Source organism: Medicago sativa, chromosome 1, assembly GCF_051527215.1.
Source record: "Medicago sativa cultivar Bolivia chromosome 1, Bolivia_mono, whole genome shotgun sequence".
Lineage (NCBI taxonomy): Eukaryota > Viridiplantae > Streptophyta > Magnoliopsida > Fabales > Fabaceae > Medicago > Medicago sativa.
The window spans coordinates 54,970,691-54,993,850 of NC_140749.1; the positions used below are offsets into that span (position 1 = coordinate 54,970,691).

At 34.1% G+C, this 23,160-nt stretch overlaps 4 protein-coding genes across 11 annotated transcripts; 2 read left to right on the top strand and 2 right to left on the bottom strand.

Moving 5' to 3' along the window:
* Positions 1–1,657: 1,657 nt before the first annotated feature.
* Positions 1,658–2,987, top strand: LOC146955495 (F-box/kelch-repeat protein At3g23880-like). Its single transcript, XM_085748589.1, has one exon. The coding sequence runs from the start codon at positions 1,658–1,660 to the stop codon at positions 2,765–2,767; it is 1,110 nt and encodes a 369-aa protein (XP_085604715.1). The 3' UTR covers positions 2,768–2,987.
* A 1,259-nt stretch (positions 2,988–4,246) lies between these two features.
* LOC146955496 (calcium-dependent protein kinase 26-like) lies at positions 4,247–13,403 on the bottom strand. Of its 8 annotated transcripts, none has more exons than XM_085721799.1 (10): positions 13,119–13,403; positions 12,505–12,572; positions 8,152–12,408; positions 7,036–7,997; positions 6,360–6,503; positions 6,082–6,234; positions 5,584–5,699; positions 5,283–5,450; positions 4,597–4,821; positions 4,247–4,476 (listed from the first exon to the last, which is right to left on the bottom strand). In XM_085721799.1, the coding sequence occupies exons 4-10, from the start codon at positions 7,880–7,882 to the stop codon at positions 4,348–4,350; spliced, it is 1,782 nt and encodes a 593-aa protein (XP_085577925.1). In that variant the 5' UTR covers positions 7,883–7,997; positions 8,152–12,408; positions 12,505–12,572; positions 13,119–13,403; the 3' UTR covers positions 4,247–4,347. The 8 variants fall into 8 exon arrangements, with proteins under 8 accessions (XP_085577925.1, XP_085577910.1, XP_085577913.1 ...); XM_085721784.1 differs by having other exon boundaries at positions 13,035–13,403; XM_085721787.1 differs by having other exon boundaries at positions 8,152–11,117; positions 11,338–12,408; positions 12,505–13,403.
* A 2,447-nt stretch (positions 13,404–15,850) lies between these two features.
* Positions 15,851–16,366, bottom strand: LOC146955497 (uncharacterized). Its single transcript, XM_085748593.1, has one exon. It carries the CDS (start codon positions 16,364–16,366, stop codon positions 15,851–15,853), a length of 516 nt encoding a protein of 171 aa, XP_085604719.1.
* A 3,177-nt stretch (positions 16,367–19,543) lies between these two features.
* Positions 19,544–23,064, top strand: LOC146955498 (Pentatricopeptide repeat (PPR) superfamily protein). The gene has a single exon (XM_085721604.1). It carries the CDS (start codon positions 19,711–19,713, stop codon positions 22,870–22,872), a length of 3,162 nt encoding a protein of 1,053 aa, XP_085577730.1. The 5' UTR covers positions 19,544–19,710; the 3' UTR covers positions 22,873–23,064.
* Positions 23,065–23,160: the final 96 nt, after the last annotated feature.

Consider the following 23,160-nt stretch of genomic DNA (forward strand, 5'->3'; position numbering starts at 1 on the left):
ATTCAAGATGGATGTGCTTTTGCAAGCTAACATTGTTCCTAAGACCAACAAAATCCCAAAGCATACCAATCCAAAAATTATCGCCATTATCAACCACTGCCTTGTTCTTGATAAGTCACTCTTCAACTTGTTTTTCTTCTTCTTCTGTTTTTCCATCTTCAACTTTTGGTTTTCAATCTTCAAATCCCTTTCATCCATACAATAATCTTCATCAACTAACCAAAAGTAACTGCATCCTTTGTCACTCGAATTTCTATAGTTTCTACAACCCCAGAATTTCTTCCCACAATTTGGATTCAATGGATCAGTTACAGTTCGAATGACAGCATTTTCTCCACACCTACAATTTGGTACTGACCTTCTCCTCAAACTAGACCCAACCGAACCAAATGCATATGATGAATCATGAACAGGGACTGTTTTTGTACTGTGGTTTGACATTTTTGGCAGATCTGGACAATGAACAAGAAAGTAGTTGGTGGGAGAAGGAGGAAGAAGAAGAAACACGATGGAGAAGAAGATTGGGTGAGGAAGAACCCTAATTTTCTCACTTCTTTACCCTTTTGTACTGCTGACATGGTTCTCCTTGTAATCAATTGATAGGCCCACGTGTAATGCCAACATGGACAAACTTAACGTTTTTTGGCAAAAACTAACAGAAGGGACCACTTCAGTAAACGGAGGTACAATTAAGGGACCAATTTGAGACATTTAAAAGTTAGGGGACCAAACTTAAATCCAAAAATAAGTTAAGGGACCAAAGGCTTAATTAAGTCTATATATATATATATATATATATATATATATATATATATATATATATATATATATATATATATATATATATATATATATATATATATATATAGACACACACATATATCCATCAAAGGAAATATGCTATCGAGGTCATAAAACAAGATACACATTACAAGCATATGCACAAGCAGGATCATTGTTTACTAAAAATAACTCATTAAATATTTGAGCACAGTCACTTAATGAAGTGTAATATATATTTTTTTGAATGGCGATTAAATGTAAATTATAGGAGAATGCTATCGAATGCCCTTAAGGCATTGATTAAAGAACTAAAAATAATAAATTTATGTTAATAATTTGTGTAATATTGCTTTGACAAAAATAAAAATTTGTATTTCACAGACAACATCGAAATATTTAAAAAGTGGCCAAGAAATCATTGTTTTTTTTTTTTTTGACAAAAAGAAATCATTGTTAGTCTCTCCCTTTTTAATAGACCCCTTATGGGTCACAACTCACAACCAGTCAAGTGTTTTAGTAAAACCTTTGCTTTCTGATCCAAAAAATAAAATTATATTATATATAAAAAAAATTACATTAAAAAACACGGGCATTATTTAAGAATTCCCTGACAAGTAAATAAGAGTTGGAATTGGAACCCTAAAACTGGTAAGAAATCATTGTTAGTCTCTCCCTTTTTAATAGACCCCTTATGGGTCACAACTCACAACCAGTCAAGTGTTTTAGTAAAACCTTTGCTTTCTGATCCAAAAAATAAAATTATATTATATATAAAAAAAATTACATTAAAAAACACGGGCACTATTTAAGAATTCCCTGACAAGTAAATAAGAGTTGGAATTGGAACCCTAAAACTGGTAAAAGCGGACAACGCATGGAGACGGAGGCAGAGGCAGAGGCGGATCCACTTTATCTGCCTCATGAATTGATCGTCCAAATCTTAGTGAGGTTACCGGTTAAGCCTCTTATACGTTTCAAATGTGTTTCCAAGTCATGGTTTTTTCTTATTTCAAATCCTCGTTTTGCAAATTCACATTTTCAGATTACTACTGCAACTCACACTCGTCGAATTCTGTTCTTAACAGAAACTCCTGAATTTCGATCCATAGCTTTGGATTCATTGTTTACCGATCATTCTGCTCCTACTTTACTCAACCCTAATTTTATGCTTCACAAACTTGTTGATCTCAAAATTTTAGGTTCATGTAGAGGGTTCATGTTTTTGTACTCTTCTTCAAACTTTTACCTATGGAATCCATCCACCGGAGTTCACAAACAAATACCTTGTTCTAATTTTTCACATTTAAGATTTTATGGTTTTGGATATGACGAGTCAACGGACGATTACTTGGTGGTTTCACTGTCCTACGATAATATTCAAAACTCAAATGATATGCTATCTCGCTTGGGGATTTTCTCATTGAGAGCTAATGCGTGGAACGAAATTGTGAGTCCTACCAATTTGCGTTCTTGTAGAAAGGCCCCGTTCTCTCGATATCCCGAAGTAGAGTCGGTCTTCAATGGGGCTATTCATTGGTTAGCTTCTTCTTATGATATAGGTTTTTTTGCTGTTGTTGCCTTTCATTTAACGGAAAGGAAACTTGTAGATTTTTCTCTCCCATATGATATTAATTATCGTTCTAGGTATTGTGGTTTATGGGTATTTAAAGGATTTCTAAGTCTATGGATTTTGGGGAGCAGTTCAGTTGATATATGGGTGATGGAAGAATACAATGTGCAGTCATCTTGGACTAAATCTCTTGTTCTTAATATGGATATCCCTTGCATCCCTTGCATTTTTCCTATGTGTTGTACAAAAAATGGTGACGTTGTTGGAACAGATCGCCATACTGGACTAATAAGATATGATGACGAGGGAGAGTTTCTAGAGCATACTTACTACTGTAAAGGTTCAGGACGTGGACGTGTGTCTATTTATACCGAGTCTTTGCTTTCACTCCCCAGTGTCGGTGAGCAAGATTGAGAAGATGGTACAAACAAGAAGAACAAGGCATTTATATTTTCTCCTTAACCGTTTTCTGGATATTTATAGTTATGTTGAATTATGAACTTGATTCTGACGAACAAGAAGAACGAGGTAGTAATATGTTTATTGGAAATATTTACAGCTTTGTTTGTGTGATTTACTCTTATTTATGCATGTGTAACTGGATTTTATTTTAATGTATGTTGTGTTCACTTGACATTGTTTTATTTGGTAAATGGTAAATTAGCATGATGATGAGTTTTAACATGTTGATAAAGATCACAACTACCTGACTTTGACTCAAAGAACTTGATTAAAAATTTGATAATGGCCACATATCTATTTGAATGAAAATGATGAATGGTTTATTTATATCTGTCAAAGGAAATATGCTATGACAGGTAGCAATTCTTTTGAAAATATCACAACTTATGTATAAAAGTAAACAAGCATCAACTGTAGTTGTCAAACAAGAGTTTTAATTACAAGTTGAATTTTCTTGCCATAAAGTGTCTCTTTTAGGCCAATTTTAACTTAGCCTTACCTTATAGGAGCTTCACTATGCTTCAACCTCTAAGGCCACTATCAATGAAGCAGGTCAATTTACACACCAGAGCATATTGATTAGCACTAATATATATCATGTGGAAGAGTTGCACAATTTACTTTCAGTTACACAATGACAAATAAAACCAATTAAGAACTCCATTCAGAGATTCAGAAGGAAGATATGATGAAGACACTGTTTTGACTGTCATACCAGTCACTAAGAATATTATGGTTTTTACAATCTCAAAGGCCTTGAAGCAACTACCAAAGCTTAAGACCTACAACAAAACTACATACGTTGATGAACGCGTCGACTACCCTTTTCAAGATCACAATCGCGGCATAAACTTAAAGCTCGGCACATTGGATCATTGGATCAAGATCGCGACATAAACTTAAAGCTCGGCATTTTCAACTTTTTAAAAAATCAAAATCTTTGTAAATCATAATCAAATAGTCCCTGATGTATTATTAACCGCATGAATGTAAAGTATCCCTACCGCACTTAATCCATTTTCCTAAGGTACTTGTCATTACTTATGGAAGTATAAAGCATCATAAAAGTCATCTCTATCAACGATATAGGGTCGGTTTGGATTGACTTATTTGAGTTTATCTGCTGACGTAAGTGCTTGTGAGACTACGAGAACTTGTGTAAGCAACTTATGACATATTCATAAGTTGTCTTCGACTTATTTTCATAAACTCTCAAAGTTAGCCTATGAAACAGCTTATAGATTAATAGGAAAACAACTTAACTTTATTTTATCTATTATTATTAAAATAGCTTACACATATGTACTTATCATGATAAGCACTGTGTTAAAAGCTGCAAATTAACCTGTTTATCCAAATAGGGCCATTATCTGATTCTGATCGCTACTTCATGTCAAACTTCAATTGTATTGTTAAGGAATAAGAGACATCTTTCTCGAGAAACTATGTTCAATTGAATACACCATGGAGAAAATGCTATATTACAAAAACTAAAAGAAACTCATTCACTACTGTCGTAAATTTTTCTTACATTAACATACTGGTAGTGCCTCCCTAAATCCAATGCTAAAACTACTGCTACCCTTTCGACCCCTCTTACCCATTTCTGCATTCCCTCTATGCATCATAGCCACAAATTCATTGTAGTCTATTCTTCCATCCTGAAAACCCAAAACATACAGCATAACAAAGTTATTATCAAGCTTAAAACGTACTTTGAACGGACTTAGTTCTCGTAGATGGAACATGTGAGAAACAAAAATAAAATAAAATGTACTCACATTGTTCTGATCAACTTCTCGGATCATTTCCTCCAAGGGGACATCTCTAAAGCCAAATTCTTCACAAGCTTTTTGAAGCTCATCTTTTGTGATGTATCCACTTCCATCTTTATCAAAATATGAGAATGCTGCATGTAAATGATCTTCCCTATCAACTTTGTTTAAATGTAATGTTGCAGCTATGAATTCTCCATAGTCGATCGTGCCACTGTTATCAACATCTGCCTGAAATCAGAAACATAAATTGGAATCGATGCGTCAAATTAATTTAGTACTAATGACGAAAACACCAACTTTCTTTATTATTAATTAGTTTTTACTATCAATTAATCGTTATGTTAAGAATATGTTCCAAGACTAATCCACCTAGGTATTGAGATTAATTTATGGGATTTCTCTCAACAGATGCTCTTTCATACGCATCACCCTAAAGTCGAACCTGTAACTATATATTCAAGGCACCCGATTTTCTACCAAACATGTCACACCATGTTGACTTAGTAATGTTATGTATTGACGGTGCAATTGAATTATAAATAATTGGTATCATAACCCAAATGCTTCTAATGTAATTATAAGAATATGAACCAATACATAAATAAGTATATACTACAGAAGTTAACAGCTATAATTAACAAAGGTTTCGTAAAGTTGAGGAAATAAAGACGGTCCTGAATTATACTTACAGCTTTCATTAGATCGTAAATTTCAGATTCTTTTAGATTGGCACCAAATCTTTTCAGTCCAACCTTGAGTTCTTCAAAGGTAATATGACCACTATTATCTGTGTCGATCATCTTAAACATTTCTTTCAATCCAGCAATTTCTTCTTCAGATAGATTCTCTGCAATAACCTGCACAGAACAGCATAAAAATTTACAAGAGCAAAATTGGACAATCAAAGTAGTTCCTATACAATAAGTCGACATATTCGGTGTCAATAATACTCTGGTGTGACTGAGTTATCTGACCGGAAAAGTAACTTACTCTAAGTGCCATTTTCTTGAGCTTGTTCATTGCAGTAAACTGCTTCATGCGACTCAAAACTGCAGAATCTAGAGGCTTGTCTGGTGCTGCTCCATCAATTTGGATCCACGGGTGACCTGCAAAGAATCAGATCATCATCATTAACAATGTGGTAAAAGAACTCAAATTCACAATGCTATACTGATTAGAACTCACAAGTCAAAAGTACTATAATAAAATGCTCAATATTTTGTTAGAGTACATGATTTTAGTGATCAAAATTTTTTTCACTGAATGAGTAACCTTTTTAAAAGATTTTCCTCTTAACCATTGAAGGTGTATTGAAGAAAACTACTCGAACTTGATATACGAAATGGACTATGGTATGGAAAATATATGATAGCCGATTAATCAATCACATGCATGCCAAATGAGGTATAAAATTAGGTTGTATGCTGCCTAATAACTTTCATTTCACTACCATAAATCTCAATGGGATAACAGTGCAGAGAAACTTACGGAGAACGTCAAAAGCTGTTAACCGCTTACTAGGGTCTCTGACAAGCATCTTCTTAACCAAGTCTTTTGCACTTTCAGAGATACTAGGCCATGGATCCGATGAGAAATCAAGATCATTATTCAAAATGGCCTCAAATATATCTTGTTCCGATTCTATTACCAAGGATAAAGATAAATGTTATACTATGTTTTGAACCAGGAAACATGTGAAGGAAATATAAATTAAGCAAATAGCTAGATTGGAATTAATATAAGTTTGATATCTTAAGAACTCTTACCGCCCCAAAATGGAGGCACACCACATAAGAGAATGTACAAGATGACACCGGCACTCCACACATCTGCTTCTGGACCATATCGCTTGCGTAAAACTTCAGGTGCAACATAATATGGACTTCCTACTACATCATTGAAAATGTCACCTGTAATATAACGAGTCTTTGACTGTTAGCAACAAATGTTATGGCAATTACCTATGCAGAAATTAGCTTCATGTAACGTCAAATGCATTATGTCGAGGGAAGCTAGCATCAATATAACAGGGTGGACATTGGACAATAAATAAAACCTCTTAAGGTAACAATCACTAGTAATTTTTTTCACATAAAACGGGACTTTTGTCTAACCCAAAAGTATCTTTGTTTTTTACAATTGAAGTTAAAAGATAAATTTTATTGATGTGGAAAACCATGGTTATCAGTATCTTACGATAAGTGTGAGTCATATCTCGATTTGATACAAAATTGAACTCAATCGATATATGAATATGGAATCCGTAATATGCATCTATTGTAGACATGAATCTCATTGACAATTAATTCCAATGAATCACTACCCAAACTTAATATATTCATGATTCGAAAAACCTTTCTTCCATTTCACGATATGAATCTCCATTCGATAACCATAAAAACAAACAATTGAAGATAAAAGAGAATTAACATTTGGACAAACCTGGTTTGAAAAAACAAGATAATCCAAAATCGATTGCCTTAAGGGGAGATTCTTCCTGCTGATTAACAAAAAGAAAATTCTCCGGCTTAAGATCGCGATGCATCACACCAAGAGAATGACATGACTGAATAACACCAACAATAGTCCTTGCAAGTTTCGCCGCCTTTCTTTCTGTATAATGCCCTCTTTCCACAATCCTATCAAAAAGTTCACCACCTGCACACAACTCCATAACAACATGAACAGCAACTGCATCCTCAGAAGCTTCCTTAATCGAAATCACATTCGAACTGCCAGCCAAGTGATGCATAATCTGAATCTCCCTCCTCACATCTTCCACATCCTCTTCAGTCAACAACTTCCTCTTCATGATTGACTTACATGCATACTCTTTCCCAGTAGATTTCTCGACACAAAGGAATGTAGTTCCAAATTGCCCTTGTCCTAGCTTTGGTCCTAAAGTATAAAACTCCTTAAGACTAACCGTTTTTCGCTGTAAAACTGAATCTGCTTTTAGCCCTGCACTTGCTAGTCTCTTCACATTGTGAGGTCTCTTTGGTTTTGCAGGTGTAGCAACAACAGCTTCATTGGTTTGTGGTTTTTGTCGCGGTTTTTGATGATGTTGTTGTTGATGTTGCTGCTGTGGTGGTGGCTTTTCATCTTCCTTTTCGATTTTCATTACCGGTGGAGGATTGTTCTGAACAGATTCTTTTGGTTTTGTTGGACTTGTTTTGTGTGCACTATCTTTCTTGGAACGTGACCAGCAAGATGGACTTGGAAAAGTTGCGCGTGATGATGATTCATCCTTCGAAAAAAAGGTTCTCGTTCCGACACAGTTGTTTCCCATCTAACACTAATTACCCCCTATACCAATCATCCTACTGCGTCTCTATCGTGTCCGTGTCAGATGTCTGTGTCAGAGGTATGTTTGTCCGCGTCGTGTCACGTCTCCTTGTAATATGCTTCATAGATTAAAACATAGGAAACAATAAAACATATGAAAAAATTGAACCTCACAAACCTAAAATGTCAAAACCCTAATTCTTTTTCCTCCTCAAATTGAAAAAATATATAACCAAAATGAAAGGAAAAAAAATAAAACAAAATTGTGTTTACCTTATTAGCTTGATGGTGCAATGCAATATTTGATGGTTGCACAAAACTAGTGTGCAACATGGATATGAAAGTGTGCTATATAAAAGGGTATCAAATTAATGATTTATGGAAGATTTGTGGAATGTTGAATGTTTATTTATTTTTTTGTGATAATATAATGTTGAAATTATAGCTGGAATTAATGGAAAAAACCCGTTATTATATCAATATTAATGAACACCAATTAAGGAGAAAAATGTGTATATGATTTTGATGATTGAAACAAAGATGGAAACTTTTGAGAGAATTAAAGATGGGAAACGAAGATGAACATTAATGTGACAGAAATTAAGGTTGAAAAATGGAAGAGAAAGAGACAGAAAATTATACGGTTTTTTCTGTTAGAAAGAATGTTACAAAATTTGGAGAAAACGCGTTAGTGCGTTGCCAATAACATTTAAGAAATTGGACGGCTAAGATGGATGGTACGAGATGATTGGATGGTTGAGATTTTATTTTATTCGTGATCTGGTAGTTTGTTGTTGATATCTATCTACGTGCAATGCAATCCCTATGTTCACTTCGACGTGCTTAACCGCCGGCTGCCGGCTGTTGCTGTTGATTTTTTTAATTCTCTTGTGTTCCCTTTTATTTATTTTTAGTATCTTCAGGATTTATTTTTTTTGTGAAAGGATTTGATTAGTATTTAATTGATTGATTGTATTGACATGTTATCAACCAAAAAAAGATTGTATTGACATGTTGAGTGAGTTGGCGGGACATGCATTGTGCAAGGGTCGGAGTTCGAACCCCAGACACCCCACTTATTCATCTTATAAAAATGTGAATTTCAGTCACTATGCTACTTGACCAAAAATAATAATAATAATAATAATAATAATAATAATAATAATAATAATAATAATAATAATAATAATAATAATATTGTCAAAATGTGGAACTAGTTGAAAATGTGCCTTCCTTGGCTAATCTATGGGCTGTCTCATTTGTTTGTCTCCTAACAAACTCAACACTAGATTGTTGATATAATATTGTTTAAAGATAGTTTTACAATTATGGATAATCATCCCAAATTCTGTAACATCCTGATGTGCAGATGATAAACAATCCACCACATTTTTGGCATCATGTTCAAAATCGATAGGTCCCGAGTGTAATTGATGAACCAATTCTAAAGCTAGTAACAATCTAAGAGCTTCGCCAACATGTACCTCACAGACTGGAGTAAACCATTCAGTTTTTGCCAAAACAAAAGTGCATGTATCATCCCTTATACAAACTCCTATTTCCACTCTATTAGAAAGCTGAGAGAAAGAAGCATCAATATTAATGCACTTAAATCTTCCTTCAGCTAGTTTGATCCCTTCAATCTTGATTGTTTGAGAGACAACCTCTATAACAACCCGTTTTTAGATAAGATTATTTTATTTATTATTTATATGTGTATTGTTTGCTTGAGTATTTGTCTTGGAGTTAATAGATTTTTAGCGTTAAAGGGTATGCACTGATCATTTTTAGGGTTGAGGGTATTTTGGTAATATGTGGAGTGAGGGTAATTTAGTAATTTTAAAATAAGGATTATTTTAGTATTTTGAGGTGAATAGTTATTTTACTAAGTTAAAGGTAACTAGTGGTAATTATTTTTGAAATGGTGATAATTAGACGTTTTACTAAGTTAAGTGGGTAGAAACGTAACAGTCCGTTTTTAACTAGAATTATTTTATTTATTTATTATATGTATTTATATGTGTTCATATGTGCTTATTTGTCTTTGTTTGTATTTTTGATTTGAAATTAGTGAGTTTTTGGTCTAGAAGGGTATTTTAGTAATTTTGGAGGCTAATGATATTTTAGTCATTTTGGAGGCTAAGGGTATTTTGGTCATTTGGCGCGTAAGGGTAAATTAGTGATTTTATTAAGAAGGTTTTTTATGTTTTAGTGAGAATTGTTATTTTTATTAAGTTACTAGTGAGTTAGGCTAATTATTTAGAGACAATAATTATTCGACGTTTTAACAGATTAATGAGTAGTAACATTTTAGAATTAGATGTAAGAGTTTTAAGGCCCAATTAGTATGAGAATTAACCTAGCCCATTTTGGTGGTATAAATAGACTAGACTCTTGACCCGTGCTATCGCACGGGTCTGTTAGGAGTTTAGACTGTTATATTTTTTTACAACCAATATTCAATTGTTATTAACATATTAAGTTATATAATCTAACATCCACCACATGACAATCAAATATAATGTTATTGATTTGAGCCGACGCCATTTTTAGTGAAAATGACATTGAATGACCTTCCTTTGTGCCTTAAAAGCGTCTCAAATATACTGAATTATTTTCAAATGCGTTATAAAAAGTGCTTTTATCATAAACATATCCTAACCAAACCAAACCTGCTTGTGCAATACATAATATATGGATAGTCATCTTGGAATGTGAAGTTACATTAGATATGAGAATATGATTTTTATATTGCAACTCAAAGCTTATACATGGAGTATAGGAAGGAACATTTTCCTTGTAGAAAAGAGCATATGCACAACATAAGCCAATTTGAACTCAGTGAGAACTATTTCTTTATACCCTTTTCGCTTCTTCAAGACTCAAAGCAACACTAAGTTTCTTGAATAGATAAGATACAATTTTTTAATTAGAGTCATTAAAACATATGTGCCTAAACCATATATGTCATTATACTACACAATTCTAAATCACACACAGCAAAGTCAAATGACTAAAACCTTGTGTAAACATTCTGTAGGGATAGTTTCATCCATATAACAAACACTTATCCATAGAAAGCATGCTTCTGCATATTTAGCTATTGTCTTCAGAGTTAGTTGTCCAAATTTTTTAGCAACTTATAATCACAATCGTTGGAATGCTTATTATATTTATTGTAACTATATAATGGAAGAGGCAAGATTGAAATAAAACCTTGAAAGCAGAACCACATTAGCCTTCTTTGCGTTGCAAACATATATATTGAACCCGAAAGAAAAAATTACACAAAAATTTAAGATGAGTGAATTCAAATGACTAAAAAAAGTGAGAATATAAGAAACAAAAAGGAGTAAATTGTTGCAAGAAAAAACTGATGTAAAACCAGAAGAAATAAGAAAGAAAAACTGATGTAAATTGAGGAGAAGAGGGAAATGGAGATTTAACATGAATGCCAACCTTGATGTATACGGAGAATGCGTTGTTGCCACAGACATTGGAGTGGTTTTGCTTAAAGGCCTCTAATCTGCCGCACTTTATACAAACTAAATCAACTCTCTACCAGACCAAGGGTCAATAAAACCAAATAATTCAGTAGTTAAGACCACACAAACAGCAAGATAAAGAGTAAAATTGAATGTACAAAATCTAAAAAAAAACTGCGGAAAAAACTTCTAAAGAGAAACGCTAAATACAGACCCGAAATAGAAGTAGTAGCGCATGAAAAAAGATGCAGAACCGTGCAGCAAAACACATACTGACAACCATGAACAAAACAAAAGCCCCTCACAAATATTGGTAAATATACTAAGAAGAACAAAATTGCGAGGAAGAAGATACAAATACTAAGAGCCGAATCAAGTTTATCAATGAAAAATGCAATCCAAAGCCCTTGCAATACATGCCAAGTAGACAGTTAGAAAAGAAGTCAGCTACCCTCAACAATGCAACAAAGACAACAAAGCCCAAAAGTAAGATGAAAAACTAAATCACAATGAGTAATTTTTTTACCTTTGTTGCTTATGTCTTCCATATCTAATGATTATTGCCTGTTCTGATGAGTATTTTTCAAGGCAGACACAATAAAAAGAAATGGAACCTATGTTATATATGTTTGTGATAATAGCATTCAGCTAACAAAGTATACATTACTATACAAAGGTTGTCGTTAAATAACTAAATTATAATGTTCCATAGTTTTTTTTTTTTGACGATTATAATGTTCCATAGTTGAGAATGACAATTCCTAAATAAAAATGATAGAAACATATACCTTCTCAAAAATTTCCAAGAGATAGAAAGAAGCCAACTGGTAGAAGGACAACCGAGAAGAAGACATGGATATTAATCTTTAAACCATGAACAAAATATATATATATATATATATATATATATATATATATATATATATATATATATATATATATATATGAATTCATTCCAAGCTTAGTCAATTAATATTTAAACCACAAATAGAACATATAAAATTTAGAATTTTCTTCTTGCCCCCAATTGAGCCATTTTGTTTACCTGCTATGACAACAGAACAATTGAAAACTCAATGAAACAACATTATTCATAAAACAAACAAAAAAACAAAAAAGTCTAATGAAAAATAGAGATTACCCAATATATTAGATTAGTTTTATCCTACTTCTTATCAAATCAGTAACCTTCACAATGCCTAAAGAAAACTGAACAAAAATAATCAAACAATTTGGGGTTGCAAATGAATAATCTAATTAAACAAATCAAATTAGACAAATCCCATGTAGAGACATTTTCTATAGTGTATTTAAATTCCATTTTAAAAGGATGAGATGTTTAGAAACTTTAGCAATCCAAAACTGATCATTTAGGGAAGACAGTATCTACACAGCTAAAAAAATATCTGAATAATGAATAAACAAACAAAATCTTATTGAACCTAATCGAACCTCCTTCTTAAGCAACATGCTATGTTGTAGCAACTCTCTTTACAAAAAAAAAAAAGGATCATAGATAAGGATTAAAAATGAATGAGAATGAGGGATGATGAAACAGGGAGGTAAACCATAAAAGAAAACCCTAGAAAAATTCACAAAATCTTATTGAAAACCATAAAAGAAGTTGGAATCGTGAACAAAAATAAGAACAAAAGTCCCCTAAATTCTTACTGTAGATTAAAATCCTGATGGATGAATCGGTTTTGATAGAGAGAGAGAGAGAGAGAGAGAGAGAGAGAGAGAGAGAGATGCTACATGTTCTTCCCCTTCTGGTGAGAAGCGGCAATGCTTTTGCCGACGGCGGAAGCTTCAAAGTCGGCGTGAGAGACAACATCGATGGCTTTGGATCACCAGCAACAATGAATTTGGTTATCTTCTTCCTGATACAGTTTTCTAGAACCACTTGTAATGAATAATCAATGAGGACGTATCTGAGCATATAGCTATATTGATACAGCTGAAGAGGCAAAAACTGAGAGGAAGAATGGAAGAATCTGAGAGTGGTGGGAGTGATGTTTATTGGGAATAGATGCATGTACATTTATTGGGCTGTGAGGGAGAAGTGGGAAAGAAAAGGATTTGATTGGTTGAAAGATGTACATGAAAGGTCACGATAAATGAGCCCAAGAGGAAGTGGGGGGTTGGGAGATAAGCCTTGCAATTAATGACGGCTTAGGAGGGAAAAACTTGATTGATTAGGGCTAAAGTGTCAGCACATCAAGTTAGGCTTTTATAATAAAGGATAACTCTTATGAGCAAATTAGGTTAAGTCATTCATTCATTTCATTTCACAAACTTAGAGAGGTAGAGAGGCAAAAAAGAGGAGAATAGAGAAAGAGCTTGAAGAAGAGGGAAGCTAGAGACCTGGGGTTAGAGAATGATATTGAAGTCGTATCTAGTGACTTTTGAAGCTTGAGGTAAGGGGGTTAGACCTTAACACAATTAAGCTAAAACTTCATATTTTCAATTATGGGTCAAAAGTGCTTACTTGTGAATTATGACTTTTGTGAATTTTAATGTCAAATTTCGTCCTCTTTATTTGATGATGAATTTGGGTATGTCAAATTGATGATAAACTTGTTATTGTTTGGTTTTCATTGTTGAAGCATGTTGATATGACACTTTGTGAATTTTGCTTAAATTGATGAAAAATGATGTCGTTGTTGATTGTTGGTGAATTCATGATTATACGATATAATTGGTGTTGAGTTGTGTTGGTGATGATAATTCATGCATTGGGTGTTGATAAATGTGTAGTTGTGGTGACTTTATGATTTTTGTGAAAATGAGTTGAAAATGAAGAAGTTTGATTTTGATGAATTTGAATGAATTGAGGAAGTTGTTAGAATGAATTAGAATGATAGAATTCCTGCTTTTGATCACTTCGTTTTGGTGAGAAATCGTTTGGGAGAAAAATCGAGTTTTTGAGTAAAAGTCGTCTTTAAGCGCTTTTGTGAATAAGTCATTTTGGGGTGGATTTGATTAAGTTATTTTAAGTTGAAATGTCATGTTTTCAAGTATGATTTGATTGGTCTAAATATTTGGGACACATTGGCGAAAACGGAATCGAAATCGGACTTGAAAACGAGATTTTACGCGCGAAGAATGCAAAAAACGTGTTTCCAATGGTCTACATAGATGACACGGCCGTGTGTCTAGGTGAAACGACCGTGCCTAAACTTTCTGTTTAGGTGGCACGACCGTTTGTACTAATGACACGACCGTGTCAGACCTGCAGTGCGCGGAAACCCTGTTTTTTCGTGTTTTTGTGTACTATTAAGTATGTCAATGGTTCTCAAACACCTAAACCTAATGTATTTATGTATAATTGGACTTTTAGGGGTGCTTAAACATAGGTGTTCACAAGGATTGAATTTGGTTTTGAAACAAGTTAAAAATGAGATGAACTTTGAGTTTTTGCAAAAGTAAACGAACCTTGTGAAACCGAAAGGCCTTGATTGATTAACTAAGATGTTAGGTAGTGTGTAGGGATGTTTTTAATGATATGTAAGACCATGGAACTCTATTTTGTGGATAAAATTGAAGTTAGACGATTTTGTGAAAAATAGACGAACTTTACTGAAAATGAGTTTTAGGATCTCAAAACTTTTAAATGGATTGTATTCATGTTTATGTGATGAAATGATGATGAATCAATGATGATTAGGTGTTTAATATGATGGATGTCATGATCATGTTGCTGTTTGTCCGTCATTTATGTGAAATGTGATTTTGGAACTTCATTGTTTCCTTGAGGTGATTGTTGTTGATGATGATTATCATGATGATTTTAATGGTGATGAACTCTTACATGCAAAGTGACGATGTTATTGATGATGAAATGCATGTATGAAAAATAAGGACGTTAATGAAGACGATTTGTTGGGTGAACGTATGCATTATTGAGTCATATTTTCATGCATTCATAAGTAGGATATTTCTATCCAATGAAGAGGACTAGGATACTTTGTATCCCATGAAGACCTTTAGTTAGTTTTAGAATTAATTAGAGGTTGATAAATTTGTGTGTTGTTTTAATTTTTATCACCCGTTTTGGGTCGACTACACTCTTGTATAGTTTTACTTGGTTAGATTTATGTCCCCTCAATTTTTATGTATTTTTTTCCCTTTTTTTAATAATATTTATAAGTATTTGACAAAAGATTAAAGTAGGATATCTTAGTTGGGTGCCTCCCTTTTTGCTGTCATTTTACTTGTCTTATAAAAAAAAAAAAACGTTAAGGGACCTAAACATTACTAATAGTTATGGAAATAAAATGAAACTAATCTTGACCAAAAAAAAATGATACTAATAAAGAAATTAAAGGATCAAATGTCTATTTTAACCATTGTATTATATTTGAGTTTTTTGGTTTAATTATTCGGAGCGGATGAAAGTGAGAGCAAACTTAGCAAAACTTGTTCTGAGCATAATATATCAACCACAAACATTACAAGTAAGGTGAAATTTGTGGTTTTTTATTCATTCAACATAAATTTAATGTAGATATAATAAACTTCATCTCACTATTGAGTGTAGAAAGGGAAGTAGTATTAACAATCTTTTCATTAGCTAAGCTATGTTCGCACTCTTGAAGTGCATCACTAGCATATGCAGCATCCAAGCTTATAGTTTCCGAATACTCATCCAACGCAATTTGTAACTCATCAACCACTTTATCATAATTAAGGGCACATCCTTTGATGGCTTGAGAAGAGGGATACTTTTTCTTCATTTCTTTGACTTGATGTTGGGCTTTTGTCGCATTCTCTATTGCCACAATCCTTAAAAATAATCTTGAAAAGGTTAGATAATCTTTGGCCGAAGTAATTTGTGGGTAGGGTTCTAAAAGTTTCAAGCAAGGTTGTTCATAGTGGGGGTCTTGCTTAATAGTTTCTTTACATAATCTTTTATACAACTTAGGGCTTGATGTTGGTGAAATGGCGTGAGAAATAAAGATCGATATGGTGAGGAATAAGGATAAATACGTTGAAGGTGTCATTCTTTCTTTTGTTAATTTTTTTGAAAATGTTAACATGTGCCTTAAAACTTTGTTTGGGAGTTTGGAGAGAAGGGGAATGAAAAGTTTTGGGGTGTGAGAAATATAGGGGAAAATTGAGAAATATTTCATGTTTTTTGAAAGTGTATTTTTTTAGAGAATGATAAATTAATGTTTTTGATCAATATATTTTTAATTTTAAGAGTATTATAATAATATAGATTAAATTTGAATAATTCATATAAACCCTCTCAAACTCCCCAAAACCCTCCTCCAATACAATTTTTTAAGAGTTTTACTTTTCCCACCCTATGTCTTTCCTCGCGCGCCCTATTTTTTTTCCAATTTTACCCCTGGTCCGGATTTCGTTTTTCGGAATGAATTGTTAATGTTTTCCAGATTTGTTCGGATTTTAAAATCCGGAATAGTCTTTTTCCAGAACTTTTTTAATTTTAAGCTTTGAAATTCGTAAAATAAATGCAAATAAACATATAAAGCAGAAATAAAAAGACAAAAAGATAAAAACAAGTCATTTTATTGATATTTGAATAATACATTACAATAATGTTGAAACTTTTTCTAATCTTATTACATAAGAACCTAAAACTATTTCTACGGGGGTAAGCTATACTAGTGGCTCCGGCTGATAGGACATACTAGTAGCTTCATTGTTGGAAGGGAGACATGGGAGGAGGAAAGAGGAGGGCGGGAAGAAGAAACCAATGACCCTGAGCCCCATTGATCGTTCATATAATCCCTGAAAATTTCCAAAGAGATATGTTTCTATGAAAGGCCAACGATGGAAACCATGGTTGTAGAAGGAAGAGGAGGAGAGGGTTGTAGAAGGAAGAGGAGGAGAGGGTGGGAGACAATGGTGTGGTTTGGAAGGCTATTTATAGGGAAGGAATGGTTGCATAGAGTGTATCTACACTTTATGCAGTCAAAAAACGTGTAAAAACACGTTTTCTTGACTTGACCCAAGACCAAAACAACTGACAAACGTGTTCTGTGTGGTGCTGACCACCGGCCAAAAGATTCTGATGCAGTCCGAATTTTATAATCCGGATTACACATGGATTCCGGATTATATAATCCGGAAATATACGATTTTGGTTGAGACAAACGAAACTTGGTACTTTCTGTAAGGTGAATGGTGGTTTGGATTTTATAATCCGGACAGCCTCAGCATATGATTCTTTTGTATGGATCACATTGCACCAAGAGTTTATGTGGTCCACAACATCCAAGGACCACTATAAATAAGTGCTCTCCGGTTTTCAGCTTCAATACCAGCAAAACACACAAACACACCAAAGAAAACCATGCAAATTTTTGTCATTAAGCTGAAGATCTTTCTCACGTTGTCACAAATAGATAGTTCTCTATTTGACGGCGTGATGAAGATCTTCAGCATCCTGTCAAAAATACAAACAAACACACCAAAGAGACCATGCAAATTTTTGTCATTGTGTTGAGGATCTTTGTCATACTGCAGTAAAATAGATTGCTCTCTATGTGACAAATAGATTGCTCTCTATGTGCCAGCATGGTGAAGATCCTCCGCATGCTTTCAAAAATATATAGATACTCCTTGTTGCCTCCTTGATAGATAGATAACTCAAAAATATCAAGAGGTTGCTACGAGTTAGATCTTGCTGTCTGCCAGATGAATATGTCATTTGGCAAGGCAACATGATCCGGCTCAAAGAAATCGTCTTGAAACACATTGTCTTTCTTCATTATGTTGCAGATCTAACTCAAAAGAAGAGGTTCTTATGAACTCGATCATGTCGGCCTGCTGATCGTAACATGTCAGTTGGCAGGCCGGCAAGATCGAGTTCAAAAGCTCCTCTTCGAACACCTTCCCAAAAGATTCATCATTTCTGTTATTATGGTTTTTTTAAACTATTTATTTGTCTTATGTTGCTTCTATTTATGTTATGTACCTTTGTTTTATTTTTTTCCAAGGCATTCACAACGAAAAAGATCCAAATAAAGGGTCTGGTGCAGTTCGAACTTTATAATCCGGAACAACTTCATGCATTCCGGAATACAAAATCTGAAAACCCTCATTAACATTTTGGCCGGTGACGTTTCATCAAAGATTAGGCCGGTTAGTGGAGTTTGAATGCATTTTTTGACGGTTTTGAATGTGGAACACGTTTTATTTGACTGTAATTAAGACCTATGACTTATTTAAAGCTATAAAAAGGCTTGGATCTTCAACATTTTCCTTTATTCTTCTTCATCTCCTTTCTTACATTTTCTTCAATTTTTTTAGTTTTTTAGGTAGCTTATAAGAGTGTTTGTGGTGTCATGGTCATTGTTGACCGCTCATACGACCCCTGCAATTGCATTTCAGCTTATGCGGGGGTCGTATAACGATCAACAGAGACCCTTGACATCAAAGAAAGACACATATATTTATATTGTATGTGTCCGAATTTTATTTTCCGGAAAAACTAACAATATGGTTCGGAAAACTAAATCCGGACCACGGGTATTTTTGAAATTTTTGCAGGGCACACGAGAAGGCATCAGGGTGGGAAAAGTAAAACTCATTTTTTAATTCCCTCAAATGATGAGGGTTTTATATTTTGAAGAAAAATAAACCCACCAAAACTCCTCCTCCCAATGTTCTCTATTTCTTGCACTTCCTCCTTCCTTTTTAACAAACTCTCCCCTCCCTTCCCTCCAAACTCGCAAACAAAGCCTAAGGGCAGAATATAAGAATCTAAATATAGAATTAAAAAAATTTGTATTGAAAAGATAAATTTTTAAGCTTTTAAGATTATGAATGCACAATTTTCAAAATTAAATTTCTACATTTAGTTTCTTATCTTGTGCCCTTAGGGCACAAATTAGCGAGACCCTTTTCAATTATGTTCCAACTACTTTGTATTCCTTGATTATGAATGAAATGAATTATTTTGCCTTTGCTCAAAAAAGAATTTGTTAATGTCCTCCTTTTTTTTTTTTTAGGAATTGTTAATGTCCTCCATCAAAAGACGAATCATTCTAGAGAATTTAAGTTTGATTTTTATGTAGAATAACTTTTGGTCAAACAATACTTTTTTTGTCGGGTTGGTGAATTATATTTATCTATCTTACAGTCAAACTCTGCATCAATAGTGATCTCCTAAGAGGCGAATGGTTAACACTTAAAAGATATTATTTTGTAATATTTAAATTTTACTTGATTTTTTTTCTAAAAAAAAAAAATTACAATTTATTTGTTTATTCATTCTCTTTTGTTTTTTTTAAAGGAGTTATTTTTTTTAAGCCATTTTGAAAGGATTTTTTATTCGTTCTCTGTTTTCTTCGAACACTGTCCGTAACATTTGTGTATGTCAAATGCAGAAAACATGAGAGCATTATTAAAAATCAAACTCCGATTCTATGATTCATCTTTCCTTTCACATTCTCATCATGTTTTTCATCTTTCTACATTCTCAAATTCATCAAAACTTTCACATTCTCACAAAACAACACAACAACTTTCAAACTCAGACATTGAACCCTCACGTGCACTTTTCAACGAGATTACTGAGATTTTAGGTTCTGATACTGTAATCCATGATAATTCCCCATCTGGGTTATTGTTTCCACTCGAAATTCGTGGTACACAAATGGGTTTTAAGGAGAAACATGAGTGCACTGAACCTGTTTGTGAAAATGCCGCAGAGAGTGTGGTTCTTGATAAAGATGAAAACTTTACCGTTTTGGAAGATGCCCAGTTGGTTAAAATGGGAGAAGAAGATATGTGTCGAATGGTGGGTGAGATTATGGAAATAATTCGAGGTGAAAATGGTTCGGTTTCTGTGGAAGAGCGATTAGAAAAGATGGGTTATTGTGAATTGAATGTTGAGGTTTTCGATAGAGTTTTGAAAAGGTGTTTTAAAATTCCGCATTTGGGTTTGAGGGTTTTTAACTGGTTGAAGCTTAAGGATGGTTTTCGTCATACAACACAGACTTATAATACCATGTTGTGTCTTGCCGGAGAAGGTAAGGAGTTTGGGTTGGTGAAGAAGTTGGTGGAGGAAATGGATGAATGTGGAGTTCAAAAGGATGTAAATACGTGGACCATTCTTGTGTCTCTTTATGGGAAGGCGAAGAAAATCAGTGAAGCTTTGTTGGCGTTTGAAAATATGCAAAAGTGTGGCTGTGAACCTGATGTGGTTTCGTATAGAACGATCATTCGTTTGCTTTGTAGTTCGGGTAAGGGTGATATTGCTATGGAGTTCTATAGGGACATGGTCAAGAAGGACATTGTACTTGATGATGTAAGGTTGTATAAGATGCTTATGAACTGTATGGCAGAATCAGGAGATGTTGCAGCTGTTGGTTTGCTTGGAAATGACATGACTCGGTTGTGTCTGATGCCGGAAAACAGTGTTTTTGGGTGTATGCTTAAGAGCTTTTGTATTTCTGGTAGGATTAAAGAAGCTTTGGAATTGATTCGTGACCTCAAATATAAAGATGTAGTTCTTGAACCTGAATATTTTGAGACCTTAGTGAGAGGGCTGTGTAAGGCAGGAAGGATTTCAGACGCTTTAGAGATTGTTGAAATTATGAAGAGAAGGGACATTGTTGTGGGGAACGTTCAAGGGATTATCATAAATGGCTATTTACGGAGAAACGATGTTTGCTTGGCACTTGATGTGTTTCAAAGCATGAAAGAATCTGGTTATGTGCCTACAGTTTCCTCATATACTGAACTGATACAGCATCTGTTTAAGTTGAGTAGGAATGAAGAAGCTTGCATGCTGTATGATGAGATGCTCGGAAAAGGAATTAAACCAGATATTGTGGCCATAACAGCCATGGCTGCAGGCCATGTTTCACAAAATCGTATATCCGAAGCCTGGAAAATTTTCAAGAGTATGGAAAGCCAAGGCATCAAGCCTACATGGAAGTCGTATTCGGTATTTATTAAGGAGCTTTGCAAGGCTTCAAAGACCGATGACATTGTCAAAGTATTGTATGAAATGCAGTCTTCAAAGATTGTAATCAAAGATGAAGTATTCCGTTGGGTTATAACTTACATGGAAACCAAGGGGGAGTTTGCTTTAAAAGAGAGAGTGCAAAAGATGCATACAACATCTAAACTCTATCCTGAAAATTTTGAGGAGTCTGAAAAACGAGTGTCATTGAGAAATGAGGTGGAAGAAGATAGAGGAGTTGACCAACCAAAATCAGAAAAGGTAGACTGCTCATTACTAATTCCAATTCTCAAGACTTACAGTGAGCAAGATGTTCGCGATGTATGTAGGATTCTTTCATCCTCTCTAGATTGGTCTTCAATCCAAGAAAAGTTAGAGATAAGTAACATTGAGTTCACCCCAGAATTTGTTATGGAGATAATGCAAAGCTGCAGTATGCATGGCTGCTCGGTGCTAAATTTCTTTTCGTGGGTGGGAAAGAGACCTGGCTACAGACACACCACAGAATCATACAACATTGCAATCAAAATTGCAGGGCGCGGGAAAGATTTCAAGCACATGCGCAGCCTGTTATATGAAATGAGAAGAAACAATTATCCAATAACATCAGAAACATGGACGATCATGATCATGATTTACGGCCGAACAGGTTTGACAGAGATGGCCATGAATTGTTTCAAAGAGATGAAAGATGGTGGTTATTGCCCAAGTAGGAGTACATACAAGTATCTGATCATCGCCTTATGTGGGAGGAAAGGAAGGAAAATTGATGATGCTCTCAAAATATACGGTGAGATGATTAATTCCGGACATGTCCCAGACAAAGAATTGATTGAAACCTACCTTGGTTGCTTATGTGAAATGGGTAGCATTGTAGAGGCTAGGAAATGCATAGATTCACTTCAAAGATTCGGCTACACGGTCCCTCTTAGCTACTCGTTGTTTATAAGAGCTCTTTGTAGAGCTAGAAAAGTGGAAGAAGCATTGAAATTAGTTGAAGAAGCTGGTGCAGAGAAAACTAATGTTGAAAAGCTAACTTATGGAAGTATTGTACATGGTTTATTACAAAAGGGTAAACTAGAAGAAGCATTAACCAAGGTGAATACAATGAAACAAGAAGGAATAACACCTACAATACATGTTTACACATCTTTAATAGTTCATTTCTTTAAAGAGAAACATGTAGAAAAAGCTATTCAGATATATGAGGAAATGCTAGAATCGGGTTATGAACCAAATGTTGTTACATATTCGGCACTTATACGTGGGTACATGAACGTGGAGAGGTATAATGATGCATGGAATGTGTTCTACCGTATGAAATTCAAAGGACCATTTCCTGATTTTAAAACATATTCTATGTTCCTTTCTTGTCTTTGCAAAGTTGGAAGATCTGAAGAAGCAATGAGACTTCTTACTGAAATGTTGGAGAGTGGGATTGTTCCTAGTACTGTTAACTTTAGAACAGTTTTTTATGGGTTGAATAGAGAAGGGAAACAAGGTTTAGCACGTGTTGTGTTGCAACAAAAATCAGAACTTATTAGAAAGCGCAAGCTCATAACTTGATTTCTTTTCAAGGCCTCTGGAAGTTGTTGGATTTGTGTTATTTTAGTTTCTAATTATGGTATTGAGTACCAACAATGGTGGCTGGGAGAGTCCAATTTTAGAGGGGCATTCTTTTTCTTTTTATTTTTATTTTTTGTATTGTAAATATTAAAATTAAAATTGAAGATAGAAGAAATTACATCTTTAATGAAAGAGAAATGAATCGCTAGTTCTAAAAACAAACAAAAAAATGAAAAGCAAAAAGGAAAGAAAAAAGTGGAGATTTTCTTGTAACATAGGATTTTTATT

Excerpts from the sequence above, each read along its gene's own strand:
- LOC146955495 (XM_085748589.1), top strand. The coding sequence starts at position 1,658 with ATGGAGACGGAGGCAGAGGCAGAGGCGGATCCACTTTATCTGCCTCAT.
- LOC146955496 (XM_085721805.1), bottom strand. The coding sequence starts at position 7,882 with ATGGGAAACAACTGTGTCGGAACGAGAACCTTTTTTTCGAAGGATGAA. Across the intron at positions 6,235-6,359 it reads TGTGCCTCCATTTTGGGGCG|AATCGGAACAAGATATATTT; the intron begins GTAAGAGTTCTT and ends CCTTGGTAATAG. Across the intron at positions 4,477-4,596 it reads GAGAAGTTGATCAGAACAAT|GATGGAAGAATAGACTACAA; the intron begins GTGAGTACATTT and ends TTGGGTTTTCAG.
- LOC146955497 (XM_085748593.1), bottom strand. The coding sequence starts at position 16,366 with ATGACACCTTCAACGTATTTATCCTTATTCCTCACCATATCGATCTTT.
- LOC146955498 (XM_085721604.1), top strand. The coding sequence starts at position 19,711 with ATGTCAAATGCAGAAAACATGAGAGCATTATTAAAAATCAAACTCCGA.